This window comes from Muscardinus avellanarius, assembly GCF_963383645.1.
Source record: "Muscardinus avellanarius genome assembly, chromosome: 13".
NCBI classification, from domain to species: Eukaryota; Metazoa; Chordata; class Mammalia; order Rodentia; family Gliridae; genus Muscardinus; species Muscardinus avellanarius.
Genome location: NC_137799.1, coordinates 1496162 through 1518222, shown reverse-complemented (window position 1 = coordinate 1518222; position 22061 = coordinate 1496162). Strand labels below are relative to the sequence as shown.

The 22061-nt window shown below is 57.5% G+C and overlaps 2 protein-coding genes across 3 annotated transcripts; one reads left to right on the top strand and one right to left on the bottom strand.

Moving 5' to 3' along the window:
• Window positions 1–24: 24 nt before the first annotated feature.
• PMPCA (peptidase, mitochondrial processing subunit alpha) lies at window positions 25–10688 on the top strand (the record flags this gene model as incomplete). Of its 2 annotated transcripts, XM_080709224.1 has the most annotated exons (13): window positions 25–92; window positions 1541–1743; window positions 2519–2598; window positions 2895–2977; window positions 5019–5113; window positions 5559–5659; window positions 6102–6365; window positions 6701–6793; window positions 6861–6979; window positions 7103–7193; window positions 7295–7357; window positions 9551–9695; window positions 10519–10688. In XM_080709224.1, 13 exons carry the CDS (start codon window positions 25–27, stop codon window positions 10686–10688), a joined length of 1575 nt encoding a protein of 524 aa, XP_080565350.1. The 2 variants fall into 2 exon arrangements, with proteins under 2 accessions (XP_080565350.1, XP_080565351.1); XM_080709225.1 differs by lacking the exons at window positions 25–92; window positions 1541–1743 and having other exon boundaries at window positions 2570–2598; window positions 5021–5113.
• Window positions 10689–13761: 3073 nt separating this feature from the next.
• On the bottom strand, window positions 13762–22061 carry INPP5E (inositol polyphosphate-5-phosphatase E; the record flags this gene model as incomplete). The annotated part of the gene is made up of 10 exons (XM_080708675.1): window positions 13762–13894; window positions 14269–14405; window positions 15091–15206; window positions 15269–15430; window positions 15867–15974; window positions 16165–16284; window positions 16392–16516; window positions 16957–17054; window positions 17414–17537; window positions 21241–22061. The coding sequence occupies 10 exons, from the start codon at window positions 22059–22061 to the stop codon at window positions 13762–13764; spliced, it is 1944 nt and encodes a 647-aa protein (XP_080564801.1).

Below are 22061 nucleotides of genomic sequence, written 5' to 3'. Positions count from 1 at the left end.
TGACCGCAGAAGCGCGGCGGCGCGATGGCGGCGGCGGTGCTGGCGGCGGCGCGGCTGCTGCGCGGCGCGGGCGCCTGGGGCCGGCGGGCCAGGTGAGCGCTCGGGGTGCGCGCCCGCGGAGGCGTCGGCCGCGGCGGGCCCCCGCGCGCCCGGGCCTGCAGGCGCGGGGCCGACCCTCGCCGGGGCCTCGCGGAGCGGGCGCTCGCCGCGGCCGGGCCGGGCCGCGCTCGGGGGACGCTTCGAAGCAGGCTCCTCGCGCTCCGTGACACCGCCACTGAGATGAGGGGAAGCCCCGTGGCGCTGACGCTCCAGCGAGAGGAGGGAGAGGGGGACGCGTGCGAGCGGGACGGGCGCCGGGCAGAACCAGAGCTTCGGGCGTGACGAGCCGAGGGCCACCAGGAATGGCCACTGTCATTGTGACCGAGCCTGGTTGAAAGGGGAGGCTGACGGTACGGCGCCTGCCAGACCAGGCGAAGGCGGGGGCTCCTGTTAGAGTGAGTCTGGGAAGGGCAGAGCTGTCTTAGTGCTGTTTTATGTACAAACTGCTCTCAGTGTGAGCTCCTGGTTGATTTTCTTTTTCATGTAGTTTCTTTTTTGGGGTGGGGTGGAGATTGACCCTAAGGGCCTGCTACCTGTGACCTACACCCGGCCCTATTGTATTTTTACTTTGGAACAGCAACACCAAGTTGCTGGGGGCTTGGCTAAGTTGCTGTCCTTGAACGTGCCATCCTCCTGTCTCGGTGTCCCAAGATTACAGACGTGCACCGCCATGCCTGACACCAGTGTATTTTGAGAGATGGCAACGGAGACCCAAAGAACGGAACTACCTTGCTTCGGGCCGCGTGTCTGGGCCAGGATCTTGATCCCTCCTTTACGTTGTCCCTTGTGTAGAAGTAAACCTTCAGAAAGCAAGATGCTGAGGCAGAGACAAGAGGATCGCAGTTCACAGACAGCCTCAGCTACCTAGCAAGGCGCTTCGCAACGCAGTGAGACCCTGTTTCAAAAATAAAAGGACTAGGACCGGGCGTGGTGGCCACACTTGTAATCCCCGTGCTTGGGAGGCTGAGACAGGAGGGTCACACAGGTTCGAAGCCAGCCTCAGCTACTTAGCGAGGCTCTCAGCAACTTAGTGAGACCCTGTTTCCAAAAAAATATATAAACTAGGTCTGGCAATATAGCCCCGGGGGTAGAAAGCCTCCGGGCTCCACCTCCAATACCACCAAAAAAAAAAAAAAAAAGGTAAAAGGACTAAAAAAATAGGGCTGGGGTATAGCTCAGAGGTACAGTGCCCCCGAGTTCCATCACCAGTGCCACTAAAAAAGAGAAAGAAAGAAAGAAAGAAAGATAGATAGATAGATAGATGTCGGCTTATTTCATTTTGGGGTGGTACCAGGGATTCAGCCCTCCCACCTCAGCGTCACAGGGAGTTGCGTTCTGGGTGTGTACCACTACTCCCGGCTAGTAACAACTCGCTCGTCAGAATCTGTCCTCACTAATGCGCTTGTCTTGTGTTGTAATTCAGCTGGTTTCTCTGTTGCAGGTTTGGGTCCCCTGCACACAGACAATTTAGTAGTGGAGGTGCCTACCCCAACATCCCCCTCTCTTCTCCCTTACCTGGAGTACCCAAGCCTGTTTTTGCTACAGTCGACGGACAGGAAAAGTTTGAAACCAAAATTACCACACTGGATAATGGGCTTCGAGTGGCATCTCAAAATAAGTTTGGGCAGTTTTGTACAGTAGGGAGTAAGTACTGTGGCGTGTTGTGTGGTCTCTTGCGCTTTACCATGACACCTTTTAGTTGAGTTGAGTTGCAATGAGCATGTCAGTTATGAACTGTATCATAGTTGAACTGTATCTATTCCAGATATGAACTGTATCTGGAATAGATACCTTTAGTATGGAAAAACCCAGACATGGCAGCCAGAACATACACAGTGGCCATTTGGGGTGGTAGCATTTAGATGGGCCTCTTCCCCTGTTTTTCAAGTTTTCTTTTTTTAATTTTATTTTGAAATAGGGTCTCACTAAATTTCAGAGGACCTCACTAAGTAGCTAAGGCTGTGAACCTGCAAACCTCCTATCTCAGCCTCCCAAGTACTGGGATTACAAGCATGCACCACCGTGCCTGGCTGTTTCCGGCCTGGTGTGGTGGCGCACGTGTGTAATCCCAGCATTTGGGAGGCTAAGACGGGAGGATCGCAGTTTGCGGCCAGCCTCAGCTACTTAGTGAGGCCCTGTTTCAAAATAAAGGATAAAAATAGGGCAGGGGATGTAGCTTGGAGGTCAAATGCCTCTGGGTTCCATCCCCAGACCCGTAAAAAATAAAAAGTTTCCACACCACTGTAGAATTTTACAGCCAGTGATGTGTACCTGTGGAACGTCACAGTAAAGGCACTGAGCGTGTCCATTGCCTCCATTAATCATGTATTGGTTAAGTTAGAGTCACAATTTTGAAGGGTTTGTCTTAAGTTTATTTTGAATATCTGACTTAACTTACTGATTTTCTTTTTGTTACCAGTTCTTATTAATTCAGGATCACGATACGAAGCAAAGTATCTTAGCGGAATTGCTCACTTTTTGGAAAAATTGGCATTTTCGGTCAGTGTCCAATTTGTGGGGTTTATTGGGGGGTTCTGGGGACTGAATCCAGGGCCTCATGTATGCTAGGCAAGCACTCTACCACTGAGTCACACCCTAGCCTCTGAGTTCAAGATTTTTGAGACTGTTCTGGAAGGGGTATTTCGGCTTTTCCCTTTTAGAATGATAACTTAAACAACATAGCTGCTAAGTTAATGCTAATAAAAGAGTTTAAGTTAAAAGATTACTTGTTTTGGGGTGCTTTATATTTCCAGGGTTGTTTGGATTGCTTACGTTTTCGCATTTGTTTTCACTAGTCTACAGCTCGATTTGACAGCAAAGATGAAATTCTGCTTACCCTGGAAAAGCACGGCGGGATCTGTGACTGCCAGGCCTCGAGGTACGCCAGCTTTCCGCGCACACATGCCGGCAGGCCGCCCTCCTCGTGCCTGGAGGTACGCCGCCTTTGCGTGCGCATGTACCTGGCAGGCTGCCCTCCTTGAGGCTGGCCGTGGCCTGCTGGGCCCCGCTCTGGGAGGCTGTGCAGATGGCCAGGGCAGAGGGTGGGGTGGGGAGTGGCTCAGACACGTAGGTGGCAGCACCAACTTGGAGAAACAGTCCTCGGAAGGACTCCCCCACAGCGAGCGTTGGCCCGGGACAGGACAGGCCCTGCTCCTAGTGCACACGGGTAGGCAGGGGCACAGGTGCCGCGCGCGGTGTGAGCCTGGGGATGAGCGCCGAGCTTGTTCTGGAGTAGGGAAAGGAATCACAGGAAACGTGGCATTGCGCTGCTCCCAAAGGGCGCGCCAGAGGCCAGGCCACTCCTGACAGCAGCCCAGGTGGGTTGGAGGGATTTGAGGATTGCTCTCTGCCTGCCAGGGTTAGAGCGTGCTCAGGAAGCTCTGGGCTGTGTGAGATGGTGAACACAGATCACCATCCGGTTGTTGAAAATGATCTGGTAAGCCGGGCCTGGTGGCACATACTTGTAATCCCAGCATTTGGAAGGTTGAGACAGGAGGATTGTGTAGGTTTGAAGCCAGCCTCAGCTATTCAGTGAGGCCCTTCTCAATTCAATGAGACCCTGTTTCAAAATAGGGAATAAAAAATAAGGCTGGGGGTGTCACTCAGGTAGAATGCCCCTGGGTTCCATCCCCACTACAGCAAAAAAAAAAAAAAAAAAAAAAAAAAAAACTGGTGGCACATGCCTGTCATCACAGTTTAGGGAGACCGAGGCAAGAAAATGGCAGGTTCGTGGCCAGCCTCAGAAACTTAGTAAAACAAAGTCGAGCGTGGTGGCGCACGCTTGTGATCCCAGCACTCGGGAGGCTGAGACAGAGGATCACGGCTCGCAGACAGCCTCAGCTACTTAGTGAGGCCCTCTGCAACTCAGTGAGACCTGGTTTCAAAATAAAGAATAAAAAATAGGGCAGGGGGTGTAGCTTGGAGGTCAAATGCCCCTGGGTTCCATCCCCAGACCTGGAAAAAAAAAAAATTGGACTCAGGGTGTGGCTCGGAGGTAGAATGCCCCTGGGCTCAATTCTCAATATTCCTACCCAAAAAAGATCAATTGTTTAAATCTGAATGTTGAAAACAACATAGAAGACACGAGGCTAAGAATTTCCTCCATGGGGGGAGCCCAGTGTTCAGGCCTCTGCCTCCTGGCCTCCAGCCTCTTAGTCCTCCTCCCAGGTGAAGCCTTCTGCTCAGGCCCTTGCCCCAGAGAGACCCCACCCTGCCCTCTGCAGAAGCAGTGACATGTGCCCACGCCGCCTCGACTGCCCTGGACCTCAGAGCCTGCCGCTCCTCCTGCTTGTTCCCTGCTGGGGACAGTGCAGGGAACCGCAGCCTCCGAGGGAGGGCAGCGAGTCCCCAGCCCATTTCCATACTGACCTGTCCTTCAGCAAGGCTTGGAAAGCACAGATGAGCCAGGCTGGTGACGCACACCTCAAATCCCAGGATTTGGGAGGCTGAGCCAGGAGGACCCCAGGTTCAACACTGGCCTCAGTAACTTAGACCCTGCTTAAACATCAAAAGGGCAGGGGGTGTAGCTCAGAGGTTAAAAGCCCCTGGGTTCAACCCCCAGTACCCCCCAAAAAAAAAAACAAAAGCACCAGATGAATCGCTTTCCCTTTCTAGACTGCCTGTGCTTTAAGCAAAAACCACCAAGAAATAAAAAGCTTGGTAGGGTTGGCTCCATTTGACTCGACAGTATCTTTTGGTTAAGAGTTTTAGGATGAGTTCAGTGGTAGGGCGTCTGCGCTGTCAAGGCCCTGGGTTCCATCCCCAGCACTGCCAAAAAAGAAAATAAAAAAGGAAGGAAAGGGGCGTGCTGGTGCTTGGCCTGGCCCGGCGGCATCCCCGCTGCTGCAGAGCCTGGGCGAGGCCCCGCGCTGCCTGGCGCGTGTGACCCAGCCCCAGTGCTGTTCACTTGTTCCTTGCAGAGACACCACCATGTACGCTGTGTCTGCTGACAGCAAGGGCTTGGACACCGTGGTCGGCCTGCTGGCTGAGGTGGCTTTGCACCCGCGCCTGACAGGTACGCACCCAGGAGGCATCAGGTGCCAGGGGGAAGCGCGCTGTCCCACTGCTGCTTTGGGCTCACCCAGGGGGGCACAGCTTCCTTGGGGTAATGCTGGTGGACAGGAAAGGCCTCAGCAGGCCTGGGGACTCGTGGGAGAGTGTGTACGCCACGCGCCAGGCCCTAAGGAAAGAGTCTCTGGCACCTCCCAGAGGGCGTGGTGCTTTGGCACTGCCCTGCATTCCTTGAGGTTTTCAGGGGGACTCTAGAAATGCTCCTCAGGCTGTCTTTGAACACCCTGCCCGGCAGGTTGCCAGAAGCTTCCATCACATGGTCTCTGTACACTCCTCCCTCCTGCGAACAGTAGAACTGGGCGTTCCCTTTCCAGAGTGAGACTGAGCCCGCCCCACACCAGGGATAGGGCCGCCAGAGCACACAGCCTTGGCTTTTGGGTCTCTTGCAGATGAAGAGATTGAGATGACGCGGATGGCTGTCCAGTTCGAGCTGGAAGACCTGAACATGCGGCCCGACCCCGAGCCTCTTCTGACCGAGATGATTCACGAAGTAAGAAGAGCCTGTTGGAGGCTGCGCACAGGGACGGGGGAGGTGCCTGCTGTCCCGGCAGGTGTGCGTGTTCATAGGACAGTCTTGGGGTGCTGGGGTCTGCCTCGGGCTTCGTGCGTGCTGGCAGCGCCCCGCCACCCAGCCGTCTCCCGGCCATACAGGGCTGCCTTAGCCTCCCCGTCTGCCGCTCGCCCCGTGGCCGCGTGTTTCACCTGCAGCAAGACTGACCTTTGCGGTTTCTATAAGTGACCGTTCTACTTTGCTGTGAGCTTTCGTTCTGGAGGGAGATCTTACGCTTGCGTGGCTAACCGAGAGCTGTTGATGCCAGGCCCCAGCTGAGGTCCTCGCCGTGATCTCTGAGCTGTGGCGGGAGGCGGGTGGCGGCTCCTGTGGGGCCTAAGGCGGTCTCTCCATCACTGCGTCTCCCCTCCTCCTTCCTCAGGCTGCTTACAGGGGGAACACAGTAGGCCTCCACCGTTTCTGCCCAACAGAAAACATCGCGAAGATTGACCGGGAAGTGCTCCATTCCTACCTGAGGAACTACTACACACCCGACCGCATGGTGCTGGCCGGAGTCGGCGTTGAGCATGAGCACCTGGTAGAATGTGCGAGGAAGTACCTCCTGGGAGCCCAGCCAGCCTGGGGGGGCGCCGGGGCTGTGGACGTTGACAGATCAGTGGCGCAGTACACCGGGGGGATAGTCAAGGTAACCTTGGGCCTCGAGGTCTTCCGCTTCTGGTGTGCGTCTGTTTCCCTGGGATGGGCTGGGCCACTACCCTTGAGCTGCGTCCCTCGCACCTTTTCTGAGACAGTCTGAGTCTCTGGGATTCCAAACTTGCTCCAGCAGGCCTGGCTTTTCGTGTTTGTATTTCTGGCCTCCTATAACGTGTAATACGGCCCCATGGCAGCACGGCCGCGGTCTCTGAAGACAAAATGATTAAAACAGACCGAGTTGGTTTGAGCATGGGCCTTCCTCCAGGGAGGGAGTTTGCTCTGCTCACACCAGGTCTGTGCATAACGCTCATCTGCTCTTGGTCACAGCTGGAGAGAGATATGTCCAACGTCAGCCTGGGCCCCACCCCGATCCCCGAGCTCACGCACATCATGGTGGGACTGGAGAGCTGCTCGTTCTTGGTGAGTCCGGGCGTGGGTGGGCCGCGGCAAGCCTGCTCCTGGGCCGACCCCCCTGCCGTCCCCGCAGGAGGAAGACTTCATCCCCTTTGCCGTGCTCAACATGATGATGGGAGGCGGCGGCTCCTTCTCGGCCGGCGGCCCTGGCAAGGGCATGTTCTCGCGCCTCTATCTCAACGTGCTCAACAGGTTGGTGGCGAGCTCTTGATGTGGCTGTCCTCGGGCGGCCGAGTGTGTGGACCGGATGCCACCTTCCAGGGTCCTGTCATTCCCGTGGCCTGAGGCTGGCCCGCCATCCCCGTCCCCTTACAGGCACCACTGGATGTATAACGCGACCTCCTATCACCATAGCTACGAGGACACGGGTCTCCTGTGCATCCACGCCAGTGCCGACCCTAGACAGGTGAGGGCCCGCAGCGCAGGCTCCTCCGACCAGGTCCTGCCCGTGGAGGGTCGGCAGGCTGAGATGCAGGTCACAACCTCATCTGCTGCTCTCCTTCATAGGTTCGAGAAATGGTAGAAATCATCACAAAAGAATTTATCCTGATGGCTGGAACTGTGGACTCGGTGAGTAAGGCCAGGAGCCAGTTCCAGACTCGCAGGTGCAGCCGGACAGGGTGGAGCCATGTGGAAGAGTGGCGGCGCTGTGCCTCTTGCCCCGGCGCCTCGGTCTTGTGCAGGGTGGAGCCAAGGGCAGCAAGGCTTGGGCTGTGCTGCTTCGCTCTGGGCCCCTCAGGATGATCGTGGATTAAGGCAGCATTGTGCAAGGCAGGAACCCTCTTCCTGGCTCCGTTTTAGGCTTGAACCTAATTTTTGGTTGACTTTTTTGGGGTGTGGTGACTGGGAAAACCTAGGATGCTCTGGCACCACTGAGTTGCCAAGGCTGGCTCTGAACTTGTGATCCTCTTACCTCAGCCTCCCTTTGGTTGGGGCTACAAGCACATGCCACTGTGGCCAGCTTTTTGGTTCATTTTTAGCTGAGCTTTGGATACCTCACCTTTATGTTTGAAAGTTTGTTGCTTTTTGAATCAAAACTGGTATAGGTCAATATGGTTTTTTTTTCTTGTTGTTTATTTGTTTTTGCTTTTCTTGTGGTACTAGGGGTGGAACCCAGAGGCTTTCTACCTCTGAGCTATACCCCCAGCCCTACTTTGTAATTTATTTGGAAACAGGGTCTCACTAAGTAGCTGAGGCTGGCTTCGAACTTGTGCCATCCTCCTGTCTCAGCCTCCCAAGTGCTGGGATTACAAGCGTGCGCCACCACACCCGGCCAGTCAGTAAGTTTTATGTCCTCGCACATGGAGGCACACACACACGTGCACAGCGTACACAGGTGCCACGTGTGCTTGTGGGTGTGTGCCAGCATGGGCACGTGCTGGAAGTATCCTGGAGTGCATACTTTGCCTTTCACTATCTTTTCTGCATAGTCCATGACCTCTTTGTTTTTTTGTTTTGTTTTTTTGTGGTTCTGGGGATGGAACCGAGGGGCTTTCCACCTCTGGCTACACTCCCAGACCTATTTTATATTTTATTTGGATACAGGGTCTCACTAAGTTGTTGAGAGCCTCACTTAGTAGCTGAGGCTGGCTTCGAACCTGTGCGATCCTCCTGTCTCAGCCTCATAAGTGCTGGGATCACAAGCGTGCGCCACCACGCCCAGCCTTTTTTTTAAGTAGTGTTGGGGCTCTCACTCAGGGCTTTGTGCATGTGAGGCAAGAGCGCTACACTCAGTCTCAGCCCGCGGTCCATGTTTTCTGCAATGTTCACATATTCCTCTTTTTTAATCAGAAAAAGGAGCAGTATTTAAGAAACAAAAATATGATTCAAAATTTTCTTCATAAGCCGGGCGTGGTGGGCATGCTTTTAACACCAGCATTCAGGAGGCTGAGACAGGAGGATCCAGGTTCTCGGACAGCCTCAGCTGCTTAGTGAGGCTCTTTGCAACTCAGTGAGACCCTGTTTCAAAAATTAAAAGACAGCTGGGGGTGATGGCGCACGCTTGTAATCCCCGCGCTTGGGAGGCAGAGACAAGAGGATCACGCAGGTTCTAAGCCAGCCTCTCTGGCTTAAGAGACCCTGTTAACAAATAAAAATATAAAATAGGTCTGGGAGTGTAGCCCGGAGGTAGAAGGGTTTTCAGGAACCCCAGTACCACCAAAATAAATAAATATTTGCTTGAAGTCACAAAAGTAAAAAAGATCTGTTGAAGAATTACCGTAGACCCTGGCCGATCCGTTCCCAGGGTTTGTTTTCGGTGTGGTGGCTCGTTACTTCCCGTGCCGCTCTGGCCTTCCTTTCCTGAGCCTGATTCTCTAGAGCCACAATTTTGGATCCACACTTGGCCTGGCTCGGAGCGCAGAGCTGCTGGGTTTAGGCTGCTGCTCAGAATCCTCCAGAGACTGTGCTCAACAGCCCCCGCTTGGGAGGCCGCCAGCGCCAGGATTGGCTTTTATCATTCCCTCCTTTTGCTCTGTGGCCAGCTTTGGGGCCCTACTTGGGTGTCGAGCATTTCACAGTTCTCCTTCAAGTTGGACAGGCAGTAGAGGGGAACCCCGGGCCCTCGAGGCGGCGAAGGCCTCTCAAGGGCAGCTGTGCCCAGGGCCCCCAGCCGAGCCGTGGCCGGGCACCACCCCTCCCGTGCGCAGCCTGGAGCCTGTGGGAGGCCACCTTGCTGGAACGCAGTCCCAGTCCCGGCAGTGCTCTGCCAGCTTGTGCCGGCTCTGAGCGGCAGGGTGACCTGTGGCGGCGTGTCGCCCTCAGGTGGAGCTGGAGCGTGCCAAGACGCAGCTGATGTCGATGCTCATGATGAACCTGGAGTCCCGGCCTGTGATCTTTGAGGACGTGGGGAGGCAGGTGCTGGCCACCCAGTGCAGAAAGCTGCCCCACGAGCTGTGCACGCTTATCCGTAAGTACACACTCGCAGCCTCCACGGCACGGGCTGGGCTCGGGACTGAGGCTGGCTGCAGGTGGACCGTCTGGAGCGCCAGAGGGATGACCGCCCTGCCCATGAGCCCAGCCGGAGCATGGAGGGCTGGCACAGACTCCCTTCCCGGCCTCACCCTGTGCTGGCTGGCACCTCAGCATGCCAACAGCTTTCATCCCCCCGTAGGGGCGCTCCCCCCACGGGCCATCTGAAGGGCTAGTGGTCGAAGGTGCTGGGAGTGCCTGTGGTGGGGTGGCAGCCCAGGGATTTGTGCGCCGCCTCCGTGACGCAGCAGGCCGTTGCAGGCACGTCATTCGTCGGCTCTCCTGGGGTCAGGTGTCAGCCTGGCGCAGAGCTGCTTGTTGAGCAAGTGGCTCCGGAGTCTATCCACTGGGGCCCTGGGCTCCTGGGGTTGGAGTCCGCTGGGCAGACGCCTGCCCTGCCTGTCTTGAGGAGGTGCCCTGCCTCTCTTGAGAAGGTGCCCTGCCTCGACAAGCTCTTGGCTGCCACAGGCAGTAAGCCTGCCTGGATGTGTCCCTGGCAGTGGCCTGGCTTCGGGCCTTGCTCCTCAGGGGCCGGCCTGCAGGCCTGTGCCGGGCTGCTGCAGAGGTCCACCCTGGGGCAAGGTCTCCTCTTGAGACCAGCATGAGGTGAGCGTGCTGGAGGGGCACCCGCTCCCTGTACATGTCCGGCAGTGGGCGTGCGCCACGCACTTGAGCTTCGGCTGCAGCCCCAAGGACAGTGGGCCTCTGCCGCCTCCCGCTGGGGGCCTGTTGGCCTGACATCCTCTTGCTGTCTGCACTAGGCAACGTGAAGCCGGAAGACATCAAGAGGGTTGCTTCTAAGATGCTCCGCGGGAAGCCTGCCGTGGCCGCCCTGGGCGACCTGACCGACCTGCCCACTTACGAGCACATCCAGGCCGCGCTGTCCAGCAGAGACGGGCGCCTGCCCAGGGTATACCGCCTCTTCCGGTAGAGGACCACGGCGCTCGGAGACCTGAGGTTGTGGACGGCATTTCCTTGTACATTACCTTGATGACTGCCTGGTGTGAGATGCCTGGCTCTGTAGACTGAACGGTGACTGTGAAAACTTGAACGAGCCAAGCCGGTGTTGCCTCTGCTCCACGTGGCTTTCACCCTTCAGAACAGCTTGCCACTCGCTGGACAGAAGCAAGCCAGGCCAGCAGCAGCTGGGCACCACGGCAGGCGGCGCTCGCCTTGACTTGGGCCGCCAGTGTCCGGGTGGGAGGCACTGGCTCTGTGTGCGCCGGCCCTCCCAGCGCACGGTGTTCCTGACGGCTCCCAGGCTTACGGCTGACACCCAAGTGTGCGTGTGTGTGCATACCGGCTCTCCTGCTAATAAAATGGTGCCTGCCCCTTGCTGCACTGTCTCCCTCAGCCTGGTTAGGGAGGGTTGAAAAGGCCATCTCCCCGGCCACTCTGCTCAGTAGCAGAGGCCCAGTACCTCGGAGCCTCCTGTCCTGAGTCATGAGTGCGCGCTCTGGTCCTGGGGCGTCTGCATGCAGGGGCAGGGGCCCTTCCCTTGGGTGGGCGTGACTGATGGGGCAACAGCAGCCAAGCAGCAGAGCGTGTGGGTGCTGAAGCTGGGAGATGGGCCCGTTTGGGGAGAGAGGAGGGGCGTGGCCTGGGAAGCGGCACTGACCTGCGGGCATCTGCGGTGGCACTATCACCCCACCAGCCCCACTGCAGATGCATGGAGCCTGCCGTGGTCAGGAAGTAGAACTTTCCCATTATTTTGCCACCCAGTCCTCATATTTGGACGCCAGAATTGCTGGCCGCTGGGAGGCGGGTGAGCCCAGTCCAGCAGGGCTGCAGACTTCCACGGTGAGCCTGGGCCCCTGCGCTGCAGGCTCCCGGCGGCCCCCGTCAGAGCCACATGGTCTGACCCACAGTCCTCCATGCTGAGTGATCCCAGAGCATCCTAGAAGCCTGCTAAGCACACATCAGAAGATGCCAGTACAAGCTTCCTCTCGTTCCCCACGCCCACGCCAGACCCGCCGCCATCTCAGCCCTGCTCTCCCGTGGCCAGGAGCGCCTCTCGCCTTTTTCTCTCTGGTGTCTGGGGGCTTCCTGCTCCCCTCCAGGCCTTCCCCAGATACTCCTCTGCTTTTTTCTCTTTGGCACTAGTATGTATTTCAGTCATTTGTTCTTGATACTGGGGACTGAACCCAGGGGCTTTTACCTCTGAGCAGCCCTTTTCTTAAATTTTGACTCAGGGTCTTGCTAAGTTGCTGAGTCTCATTAAATTGTTGAAGGCACCTTGAATCTGTGATCGTCCTGCCTCAGCCTCCTGGGAACTAGGATTATAGGTGTGTGCCGACCCTGCTTAGACTGTCATCGCTGGTCGGTCCCAGCAGGGGCACCTCGTGAGGCAGGCGGCCCAGTTGGTTGTTTACTCCAGTAGCCTTGGTGGCTGCAAGTGCTGCCGGTGGCTGGAGTCGTGAGTACTTGCTAGATGAAGGGTAAGCTGGGAGCCTGGTTGTGTTTTGTTTCTTGTGGAATGTGTCTTCCATGGAGATTGGCCACCTTTATTTGCACTGTTCTCCAAGTGAGATTCTATTAATGCCATGGCTAGTACCAAGAACATCACTGTGCTCTGACCTTCCAAGCTCCAGCACTCCATCTCAGTTCAAACTGAGACTCCGGTGTCTACGCATTAAAGTCCTTTTCCATGGTTTGGGTCAGAAAACACTCAGAACCCATAAAGCCATACTCACTTCAAGCCTCATTTCCACAAGAACCTTTGTAACTGGATTGCCATTTCATTGATGTGAAACTCCCGGCGCATTCATTTGAGCAAAACATCCACTCAGATGACCATCAAGTAGTTTATTGAAGACAGGAATGGCTGCGCCTCTAGGATTTCTCCAGATTTTGTAGGTTGGGGGTGTTAAAGCTGACACTATGGTTTCACATGTGACTGCGTGGCTCACCCCTTCAGCTGGGTCACTCGGGTCTCAAGTAGCCGCTGCCCCTTTCCCTTAACACGCCTCTGGCCACGAGCAGGATGCTCAGCAGAGGGCAAGCTCAGCAGCTGGAGCTGGGTCATACTGCCAGCCCTTTAAAATGCACACGTGCTAAGAAGCAGGTGTGCATACAGACTGCTCCTTCCCAACATTCAATCTTTGGCCGGAAAGAGTTTAGGATTCAATATATCCATTTATTTAAAAATACAAATATGGAAAAATAAATAATTTAAAAGACTAGAGTGGATGTCCCTAGATTTCTCTACATTCAAGACCACGTTCTCAAGAGACAGGACGGGATTCAAGCGCAGCGAGGAGGCGCCCACGGGCACTGCCCGGCCCGGGCCAGGGTGGAAGACCTTTCACTGAGCCACTGCAAATGGTCAGAAGTCATGGGAGCCACGAGTTTCCACCAGGCCAGGCTCGCCCTTGGAAGAGGGGAGCTGCGGGCATGAGACCAGAATGAGCAGAGAGAAGGGGCTTGAGCCTGGCAGAGCGACCTCCTCCTACAAGGGCCTGGCTTTGGCCTCCGATGCCAACTTGGCCTCGCAGGTTCCAGGGTGGGCCAATGGGTCCGATTCCCAGAGAATGCTCCACTCCAGCCCAGCCTCTCCCCAGATACCTGTGTGAGGCTCACAAGAAGGACCTGATTGGTGGGTCTGGGGGACTGCTAGGATGCAGACCTAGAAACCTGGGCTCTGGTGCAGAAACAGGAATGAAGGAAGCCAGGAGAGAGGCTGCCTGCTCAGGGTAAGCACCGCACGCGAGTGGCCAGGGTACGATGGCGCTGTGTGCGGTCCACAGGTGCCCTCCTGAGAGCAGAGCCCTTCGGTGCCCGAGGGCACACGTCACAGTAAGGACAGGCTCACCGGGGCGGGGAAGCAGCTTCCTCCCTGGGTGTGGGTGCAGCCGGCGTCCTCGGGTTTCCTGGGGAGAAGGGACAGCCCCAGCAGCGGCCATCCAGACCCCGAAAGAACGAGAGGCCAATGGGTGTGCTCTCCAGTCTCCTGTGACTTGGGGTCAGGTGTCCTCCCGCTGCAGTGACAAGTCCTCTCAGCAACGTCAAGAAACAGTACAGATAGCACTGGAGTTCTGAGTCTTTATCGCCTGCTGTTTCTGAATTTCTTTCGAAATCCGCCTTTTAATTCCTATTAAGTATAGTTCCCGGTCAAACTTGCCAGCGGCGAGCGGGATGCTGTGGAGGGCGGGGAGGTTACGAAGCGCCGACCCCCTCGCACAGGCAGCACCTGGGCAGGCAGGGCCCTACAGACACGCGGGCCGAGCCCCAGCGAGGACGGCAGGCTGCCCGAGGCCACGGCCTCTCTCCCTCCAGGCCTGCCCAGGAGGCCAAGGCGCAGGGAGCAAGCCCCAGGGATGCAGGACAGGCCCAGGTGACGGCAACCTCGAGGATGCTCAGGCTGCTCCGTGACACCCATGCCACGCCGAGCCCGAGGGCTGTGGCGCCCACCTGTCTGGGGGGGGGGCGTTGGAGCTGTGCGAGGGGGACGCACGCTTCCCTCATCCACACACGAGCCCACCCATCCGAGGGGGCCACGGCGGGCCACTCACTTGTCTCGCCCGGGTCTCACTCTCACCCGGAACAGGCCGTACACGGGTCGGTGGTCGGATGTCCTGATGCCAGGGCAGGAGGAGTACTTCACAGGGCAGATGTCACCCTTGTGGCGGCTTCTGTACAAGACCCGGTCCTTCAGAAGAGACGGCAGAAGCACGAGCCATGGCGGCGGCTCTGCTTGGCACGGCCCTGCAGCCTGGGCAGCTGTGCTCCTGCACCCTAGGAGCCCAGCCCAGCCCACCCCTCCAGCTCGCCCTTCCTTCCTTCCTTCCTTTCTTTTTTTGTGGCACTGGGGTTCCTGGAAGCCCCTCTACCTCTGGGCTACACTCCCAGACCTATTTTATATATTTTTTTAAATTTGGAAACAGGGTCTCTTAAGCCAGTGCGGCTGGCTTCGAACCTGCGCAGTCCTCCTGTCTCCACCTCCCAAGCGTGGGGATTACAAGTGGGCGCCACCACGCCCGGCCCCTCCAGCTCTTTCTGCAGGTGTCTGCAACCTGTGTGGGTGGTGCCTGTCTGCACCAGCCCTCCAGGAGCAGTGGAGGGCGCCTTGCCTCCGCAGCCGGCCCAGTGCCCACCAGAGGCAGGACGTCTGGGAGCTGGAGCATGGGGCTGGCGGGGAGCCAGGCCTGGGAGCCTGGGACCTGGCGAGCGCAGGGAAGTTGCTGTGCCAGCTCTCAGGGCACCTCTGAGGGGCTGGTGTCCTGGAGGCGGCTCTGGCCTCAGCAACGTCCAGCTCCCAGGCCATAGAGCTGATGGCCAGCGGCTGGCCTGGCGTGCTGGCCTCAGGCTGCGGTGCAGAGGTCTGTGTGGCTCACCGTGTAGGAGGGTGTCCTCTGCTTGGAGGTGCTGTCGTAAGTGTCCTTCCCGATGTCAAACTTGTACGACGGCAGGAAGTGGATGTCCGGCTCCTGGAAGCCCTTGAAGATGGAGCCTGAAACGCACGGGTGGTCAGCAGGGCTCAGGCCCCGGGCCAGCTGCCCCCACGGTGCTCACCTTTCTGCATCTCCCGGCTGAGCTGGTCATGCTGCAGCAGCGCGGACACGTCCACCTCCAGGCCCCGCCGCAGGATGGCCTCCACGGCCGCGCGCCCCCCACTCAGGCGGAAGTTGAAGTCTCCAAACCAGAACACCTGGTCGAACCGGGTGGTGACGTCCGCTGGGCACAGGGGAAAGGCCATTGGCAGCAGCCACCCTGCCTGCTGAGGCCTCAGCGATGGGCTCCTTCAGCTGGGCAGCGGTTCCCGGGGGAGGGGCCTTGGGTGCGGTCAGCACAGCTTCCTGGGTTTCCAACATGGGAGAACTGCAGGCCATCTGGAGGGCACCCGAATAGTGACCCAGCACAGTGCGCTGACTGTGGTCTCGGCTCCCCACCCAGCGAGGGTGGCGACTGACAGAGAGGACTCATGCCCAAGCTAGTGCATGAGCGAGGAAGGCCCCAAGGCGGCCACCGGGCATCGCGGGCGCCCAGCTGCCAGCTACTTCAGGTGGCTAGTGACTTTCTGCACTTTTCTGACCTTGTCTTCCATGCCCCTAAACGGGTTCTGCTAGGCCGCCAGACAAGGGGGGAGGCGCGTGGCGCTGCGGGCCCTCACCTGCGCTGGAGCGGTAGGGGTTGGTGTCCGGCACGTTCCTTGGCAGAGCCAGGGTCTGGATGGTCCTGCTATAATCCAGCAGCCGCTCTGCCACCTTCCCGTCGCCAGCTGTGAGGACAGAAGTGGGGTGGGCTCTTGGGCTTCTTCCTGCCCCAGCTGTGCCCGACCACCCCCGGCATCCACTGCTAAGCTTGGACAGCTCGGCGAGGAGGGCTCGGTCCCAGGGGCTGTGACCTGCAGCCCAAGGGGCCTCGAGCCCGTCGGTGGAAGGCAGTGCGGGCGGGCTCCAAGCACGTACAGGTGAAGTGGGACGTGAGGAAGAGGAAGGAGGTGCCAAAGAAGGTGAAGCCGACACCCAGGGCCCCCTTGGTCTTGATCTGCGACACGATGCGCGTGGTCACAGTGGCGCTCTCCACCTCTGCTAGGGGGACAGAGGGCAGTCAGGGGCGGGCGGGGGGGGGGGGTGTGTGTGGCTAAAGTCGCCACGCCCGGCCCCACGCCCGGCCGGCAGGAACAGCAGCCTACCTGAGCAGAACCAGATGAGGTCCCTGCGGATGAACAGGGACACGTAGAGCACGCCGTGGGCCGCGGAGGACAGCAGCACGTAGCCGGGGCCCAGTGTCTCCTGCAGCCGCGCCTCCCACTCTCGCCTGTGGGGGGAGGTGAAGGGGCCTTGCAGCTGTGTCCCCAGGCCGCAGCTGAGAGCCCCCGAGAGCCATCCTGCTCCAAGAACAGTGGGCAAGCAAGAGGAGGCCATTTTGGCCCAAGCCCTCACTCTGAAAGCTCGACCCTGTCCCAGATCCCCCGCAGGACCCCGCTCCTCCCGGGCACAGCCTTCCTCCTGCCAGGGCGCACAGGCCAGTGAGTATGGGGCCCACGACATAGGGGCCCGGGACAGAGCCTCCCCCACAGCGCCTGGGTGTCCCCTGCCACTGTCCTCATGCAGGCGGAGGCCCTAGGGCCCCACGGGCACCACAGTGACCACCTCCAGGGTCAGTGCAGAGTCCGCAGGGTCCAGTGGTCTCTCAGCTGCTGTGTGTGGCTGCACACCTGTGATCCCAGCTATGTGAGGGCAGAGCCCACACCCTACCTGTCAGAGCAGCCCTCCTGGACCCCGATGACGTACAGGTCCTGGGTGTAGTCGGCTTCCGCGGGCAGCAGGAACTCGTCCAGGTTGGGCGGGAGCTCCTGTGGAGAAGAGCCTCAAGCTGATCATCTCCGGCCCCAACCGTCCCCTCGAGCCCGGGGAGGGCCAGCATGCCCGCTCCTCGCACAGAGATGGCTGCAGGGCATTGTGGAGCTGTGACTGAGAAGTGACCTGGTGTGGCCGACACTGCTGTCTCCTGTGGAACATCCACGCTCCAGAGGCCTCAGTTCCCCTCCGTGGGCCCTCAGCACCCTGCCTGGGCTTGCTCGTGGCCAGAGGTGCAGATGGGGTGCTGGGGGTCCTAAAAGCACCCTCCTGCCCATCTCGGCGCCCTACTGTGCTGGCAGCCGGCCTCTGGCCCAGGACAGGGGCAGCAGGTGCTCCTGTCCTGCACACTCACCTTCTGGCCCTGCATGTTCCAGGTGGCCACGAAGAGCGCCATGCTCCGGTCTGGGAAGTACCGGGCCAGCTCCTCTGCCCCCAGCAGGGCTCCGCTGGCCAGGAGACTCCCTTCCAGGTAGCTCCTGCCAAGGGAAGAGGCTGGATGAGCCCCCTCGTCCCAGGAGGGTAGTCCCAGGATGCTCTGGGGCTGCAGTCCCTGGGCCTCGGGCCAGGAGCAGGGCCGCCAGAGCCCACACAGACCCTGTAGGGGTCAGAGCTGCCTCCACAGGAGTCCCTCTGCCCCAATCATGGCCTCATCTCCTGCGTGCTGATCACACAGACTTCTTCCCGCCTCCGGGCGGGCACCAGAGAAGCCAGGACACACAACAGGTTCAGAGGTGCCGGCCGGGTCTACCCAGGACACGCCATGCTCACTGCCTCTGCAGCCTCAGCGCCCTGGTGCTCACGGAGCCGCTGGCCTCTAGGAACTGTAAATGAGCACTCTTCAGAGCATGGTTTTTGTCTCATGGGCACAGCAGGGCTTTTGCTGCCCTAAAGAGGACAGGGCATCTGTCTCCTCTAAGGCCATCATCTTGGTCCTGCTGGAGAACGTGCCACGGGTGCAGTGACGCTCTGCTGCTGGGACGGAGGGCAGCTGGGGCGGGCTCTCCCTGGGGATGGACTGATGGGTACGGGTCAGCCCTCAGACCGCCCGCCCCACAGGTGGCGCTGGAGCAGCCCCTCCCGGCGGCCTCCACTCCCTGGGCCTGCCCTGCCTGCTTACTCTTGTGACGTTACTGCCCCTCCCTTTGGGTACTAGGGATTAACCCTAGTCCCTAGGCGCGCTCTACCTCCAAGATATACTCCCAGCCCTTTTTATATTTTATTTTTACTTTTTTGTGTGTGGTACTGGGGGTGGAACCCAGGGGCTTTTCTACCTTCGGGCTATACTCCCAGCCCTATTTTATATTTTATTTGGAAACAGGGTCTCACTAAGTTGCTGAGAGCCTCACTAAGTAGCTGAGGCTGACTTCGAACCTGTGCGATCCTCCTGTATCAGCCTCCCAAGCGTGGGGATTATAAGCATGCGCCATCATGCCAGCTTCTATTTTATTTTGAAATAGGGTCTTGCTAAGTTGCCGCGGCTGGGCTTGAACCTGCAATCTATCTGTATCAGCCTTCCAAGTACTGGAATTACAGGTGTGCATGACGAGGCCCAGCTATGTTGCTGACCTTTACCAAGGTCTCAAGAAGGGACAGGCATGTGTAAAGTCAGTCCAACTTCAGTGAATGGAAACCTGGATGCTTTTCAAACCCCTAGACCTTTTTTATTTTTGCTACTGGGGATTGAACCCAGAGGCATTCTACCTCTGAGCCCATCACTGAGTTGCAGAGGGCCTCACTAAGTAGCTGAAGCTGTCTGTGAACCATGATCCTCCAGTCTCAGCCTCCCAAATGCTGGGATTACAAGTGTGTGCCATCACACCCGACTCCAGACCTATTTTTAATATCTTATTTGAAAACAGGGTCTCCCCAAGTTGCTGAGGTTGGCTTTGAACCTATGATCCTCCTGTCTCAAGCCTCCCAAGTACTGGGATTACAAGCCTGTATTCCTTTTAATTTTTTTTTTTTTTTTTTTTTTTTTGGTGGTACTGTGGATGGAACCCTCTACCTCTGGGCTGCACTCCCAGACCTATTTTATGTTTTATTTGGAAACAGGGTCTCTTAAGCCAGCGAGGCTGGCTTCGAACCTGCGTGATCCTCCTGTCTCCACCTCCCAAGCGTGGGATTACAAGCGTGCACCACCACACCCGGCATGATTTCACACTGTCTTTTGTTGTTGTTGTTGTTGTTTTTGGTGGTACTGGAGTTCTTGGAAGCCCTTCTACCTCTGGGCTACACTCCCAGACATCCATCCATATATATATATATATATATATATATATATATATATATATATATATATATATATTTTTTTTTTTTTTTTTTTTTTTTTTTTGGTGGTACTGGGGGTGGAACCCAGGGGCCTTCTACCTCTGGGCTATACTCCCAGACCCATTTATCTTTTATTAGAAACAGGGTCTCAATAAGTTGCTGAGAGCCTCACTCAGTAGCTGAGGCTGGCTTCGAACCTGCATGATCATCCTGTCTCAGCCTCCCCAGCGCGGGGATTACAAGCATGCGCCACCATGCCCGGCTTATATATATATTTTTTGAAACAGGGTCTCAAACCAGAGTGGCTGGCTTAGAACCTGTGCGATCCTCCTGTCTCCGCCTCCCAAGCGTGGGGATTACAAGCATGCGCCACCACGCCCGGCCTGATTTCACACTTTTAACAGTTGAAAAAGAAAAAAGAACAGTGTTCCACGATCCATGAAAATAACATAAAATCAAAATTGCATTCCTGAGTGAAACTTTATCAACCAACACAGCTGGCTTTGTCCTCTGCTGGCCATGGCTGCCATTCCAGAGGTGCAGGCTTCGGGCCCACACAGCTGAAAATTCCATCTGCCCTTCACAGAAGGAGCCAGTGGACCCCGATCTAGCGGGTCTGAGATGGCGATGGGGTGCTTCAGGCCGCAGACGGGCTGGCGTGTCCCCTCCCCCACTGCTCGCGGCTGTCGGAAACAGGGACGGCACATGTCCACTTTGACCTGACTTTCACTTTCTATGAAAGGGAAGTCCAAGTTAAACGCATGTAAGTTAAAAGACGGAAGACAGGCGTTGTGCTGACCCTCAGCAACTCAGTGAGACCCTGTCTCAAAATGAAAAATAAAGAGGCTGAGGGATATAGCTCAGAGACAGAGTGCCGGAGTTCAAGCCCTAGACACACACCACACACACACACACACACACCCCAATAATCCTTTAAGTCCTTTGATGATGTGCGATTACAGTGCACCAACAGAAGTATTTTAAAAATAACGCAGATGGCCGGGCGTGGTGGCGCACGCCTGTAATCCCCGCGCTGGGGAGGCGGAGACAGGAGGATCAGGGTTCGAAGCCAGCCTCAGCTACTTAGTGAGGCTCTCAGCAACCTAGTGAGACCCTGTTTCCAAATAAAATAGAAAATAGGTCTGGGAGTATAGCCAGGAGGTAGAAAGCCTCTGGGTTCCACCCCCAGTACCACCAAAAAAAAAAAAGGCCATGTCACCAGGGGTAGTTATAGCACGCTTGTAATTCCAGCATTCAGGAGGCTGAGACAGGAGAATCTCAGTTCGAGGACAGCCTCAGCTACTTAGCGAGGCCCTTTGCAATTCAGTGAGACCCTGTTTCAAAATAAAGAATAAAAAACAGGGCTAGGGGGTGTAGCTCAGAAGTAGAATATCCCTGGGTTCCATCCCTAGTACCACAAAAAAAAAACAAAACATATATATGCATATATATATATATATATATATATATATTAAAAAAAAAACAGGGCTGGGGGTATAGCTTGTAGGTTGAATGCCCTGGGTTCAATCCCCAGTTCCACCAAAAAAAAAAAAAAAAGAGGCCTTGCTGACATGGGGGCACACCTGTAATTCCAGCTACTCAGGAGGCTAAGACAGGAAGATCGCAAGTTCAAGGCCAGCCTAGGCAACTTCAAACTAAGAAGTAAACAGGGCCAGGGCTGCAGCTCAGGGCCCCATGGGCTCAATTCCCAGTTCCCTGCCCCGACACTCCCTGTCACACACACAAGTGCACCATGCCATGCTGGTGCTGAGCCAACAGGGAAAATTCTAGGACAGAGAAGCGGCAAGGCCTGGTATCCGGGAGGAGCTGGGAGGCTGAAGGAGGCCTGTCAGACGTGGCCGACAAGCGGCGTCAGGGGTCCCACAGAGCCCCGCCCTCCCGGAGGCCTACCTGCTGCGCAGGTCCTTGGTGCGGATGGGCGCCAGGAGGCTGAAGGAGGATTTGGCGGAGTGAAGGGAGGAGTCGTCGCAGGCCAGGGGACTCCGGGGCCGGCTGGGGCCCAGGCTGCTGTGGGCCCGCACCAGCCTCGCGTGCACGCGGTGCTTGTGGTCAGCTCGCTCCGAGTCCACCTTGCTGGCTGTCCTGGGGGAGTCGGAGGCCGCCTTTGCACCGGTGGCAGGTGCTGGGTGTGGGTGGTGCGGGCTGCCCAGCCTCGGGGAGCCGCCGGCCGGGGCGCTCTCCCTGTGCAGGAGGTCCAGGGAGGTGCTGATCATTCCAGACAGACAGTTACCCCACGAGGATGGGCTGCCCCCCTCGCTGCCTGCAGCCCTGCGGGGCTTGGGGATCTCCTGCAAGGACGTGCTTAGGCAGGGTGGGGGGTGGTCTTGGGTAGGGGTCTGGGGGTGCATGTCCTGCGCAGAACCCCTGCAGGGGCTGGCCCCGTCCCGGGCTGCCAGGTCCTCGTTGCTCCGTGGGAAGCGCCGCCTCCTCCAGCCCCTGTCGTCTAGCGACAGGGCCCGCTCCAGCCTGGGCCTGGTGGGGGTCTGTGGGGTGTCAGGCCGCGCCCCAGTTTGTGGGGCGTCACTCTTCATTCCTGCTGCATGGCTGGCAGGCCCGGGGCTCTTCTCAGGATCCTGACAACCGGCAGGAGGCAGGCACCCCGCGCCGGGCACCAGGTCTCTGTCTGTGTTTGGGGGCCGCCCCTTGAGCATCCTGCCCTCCAGCTGCCCGGGCGCCTCTGCAGGACGCAGGCACGCGGCCTTGGACGGCAT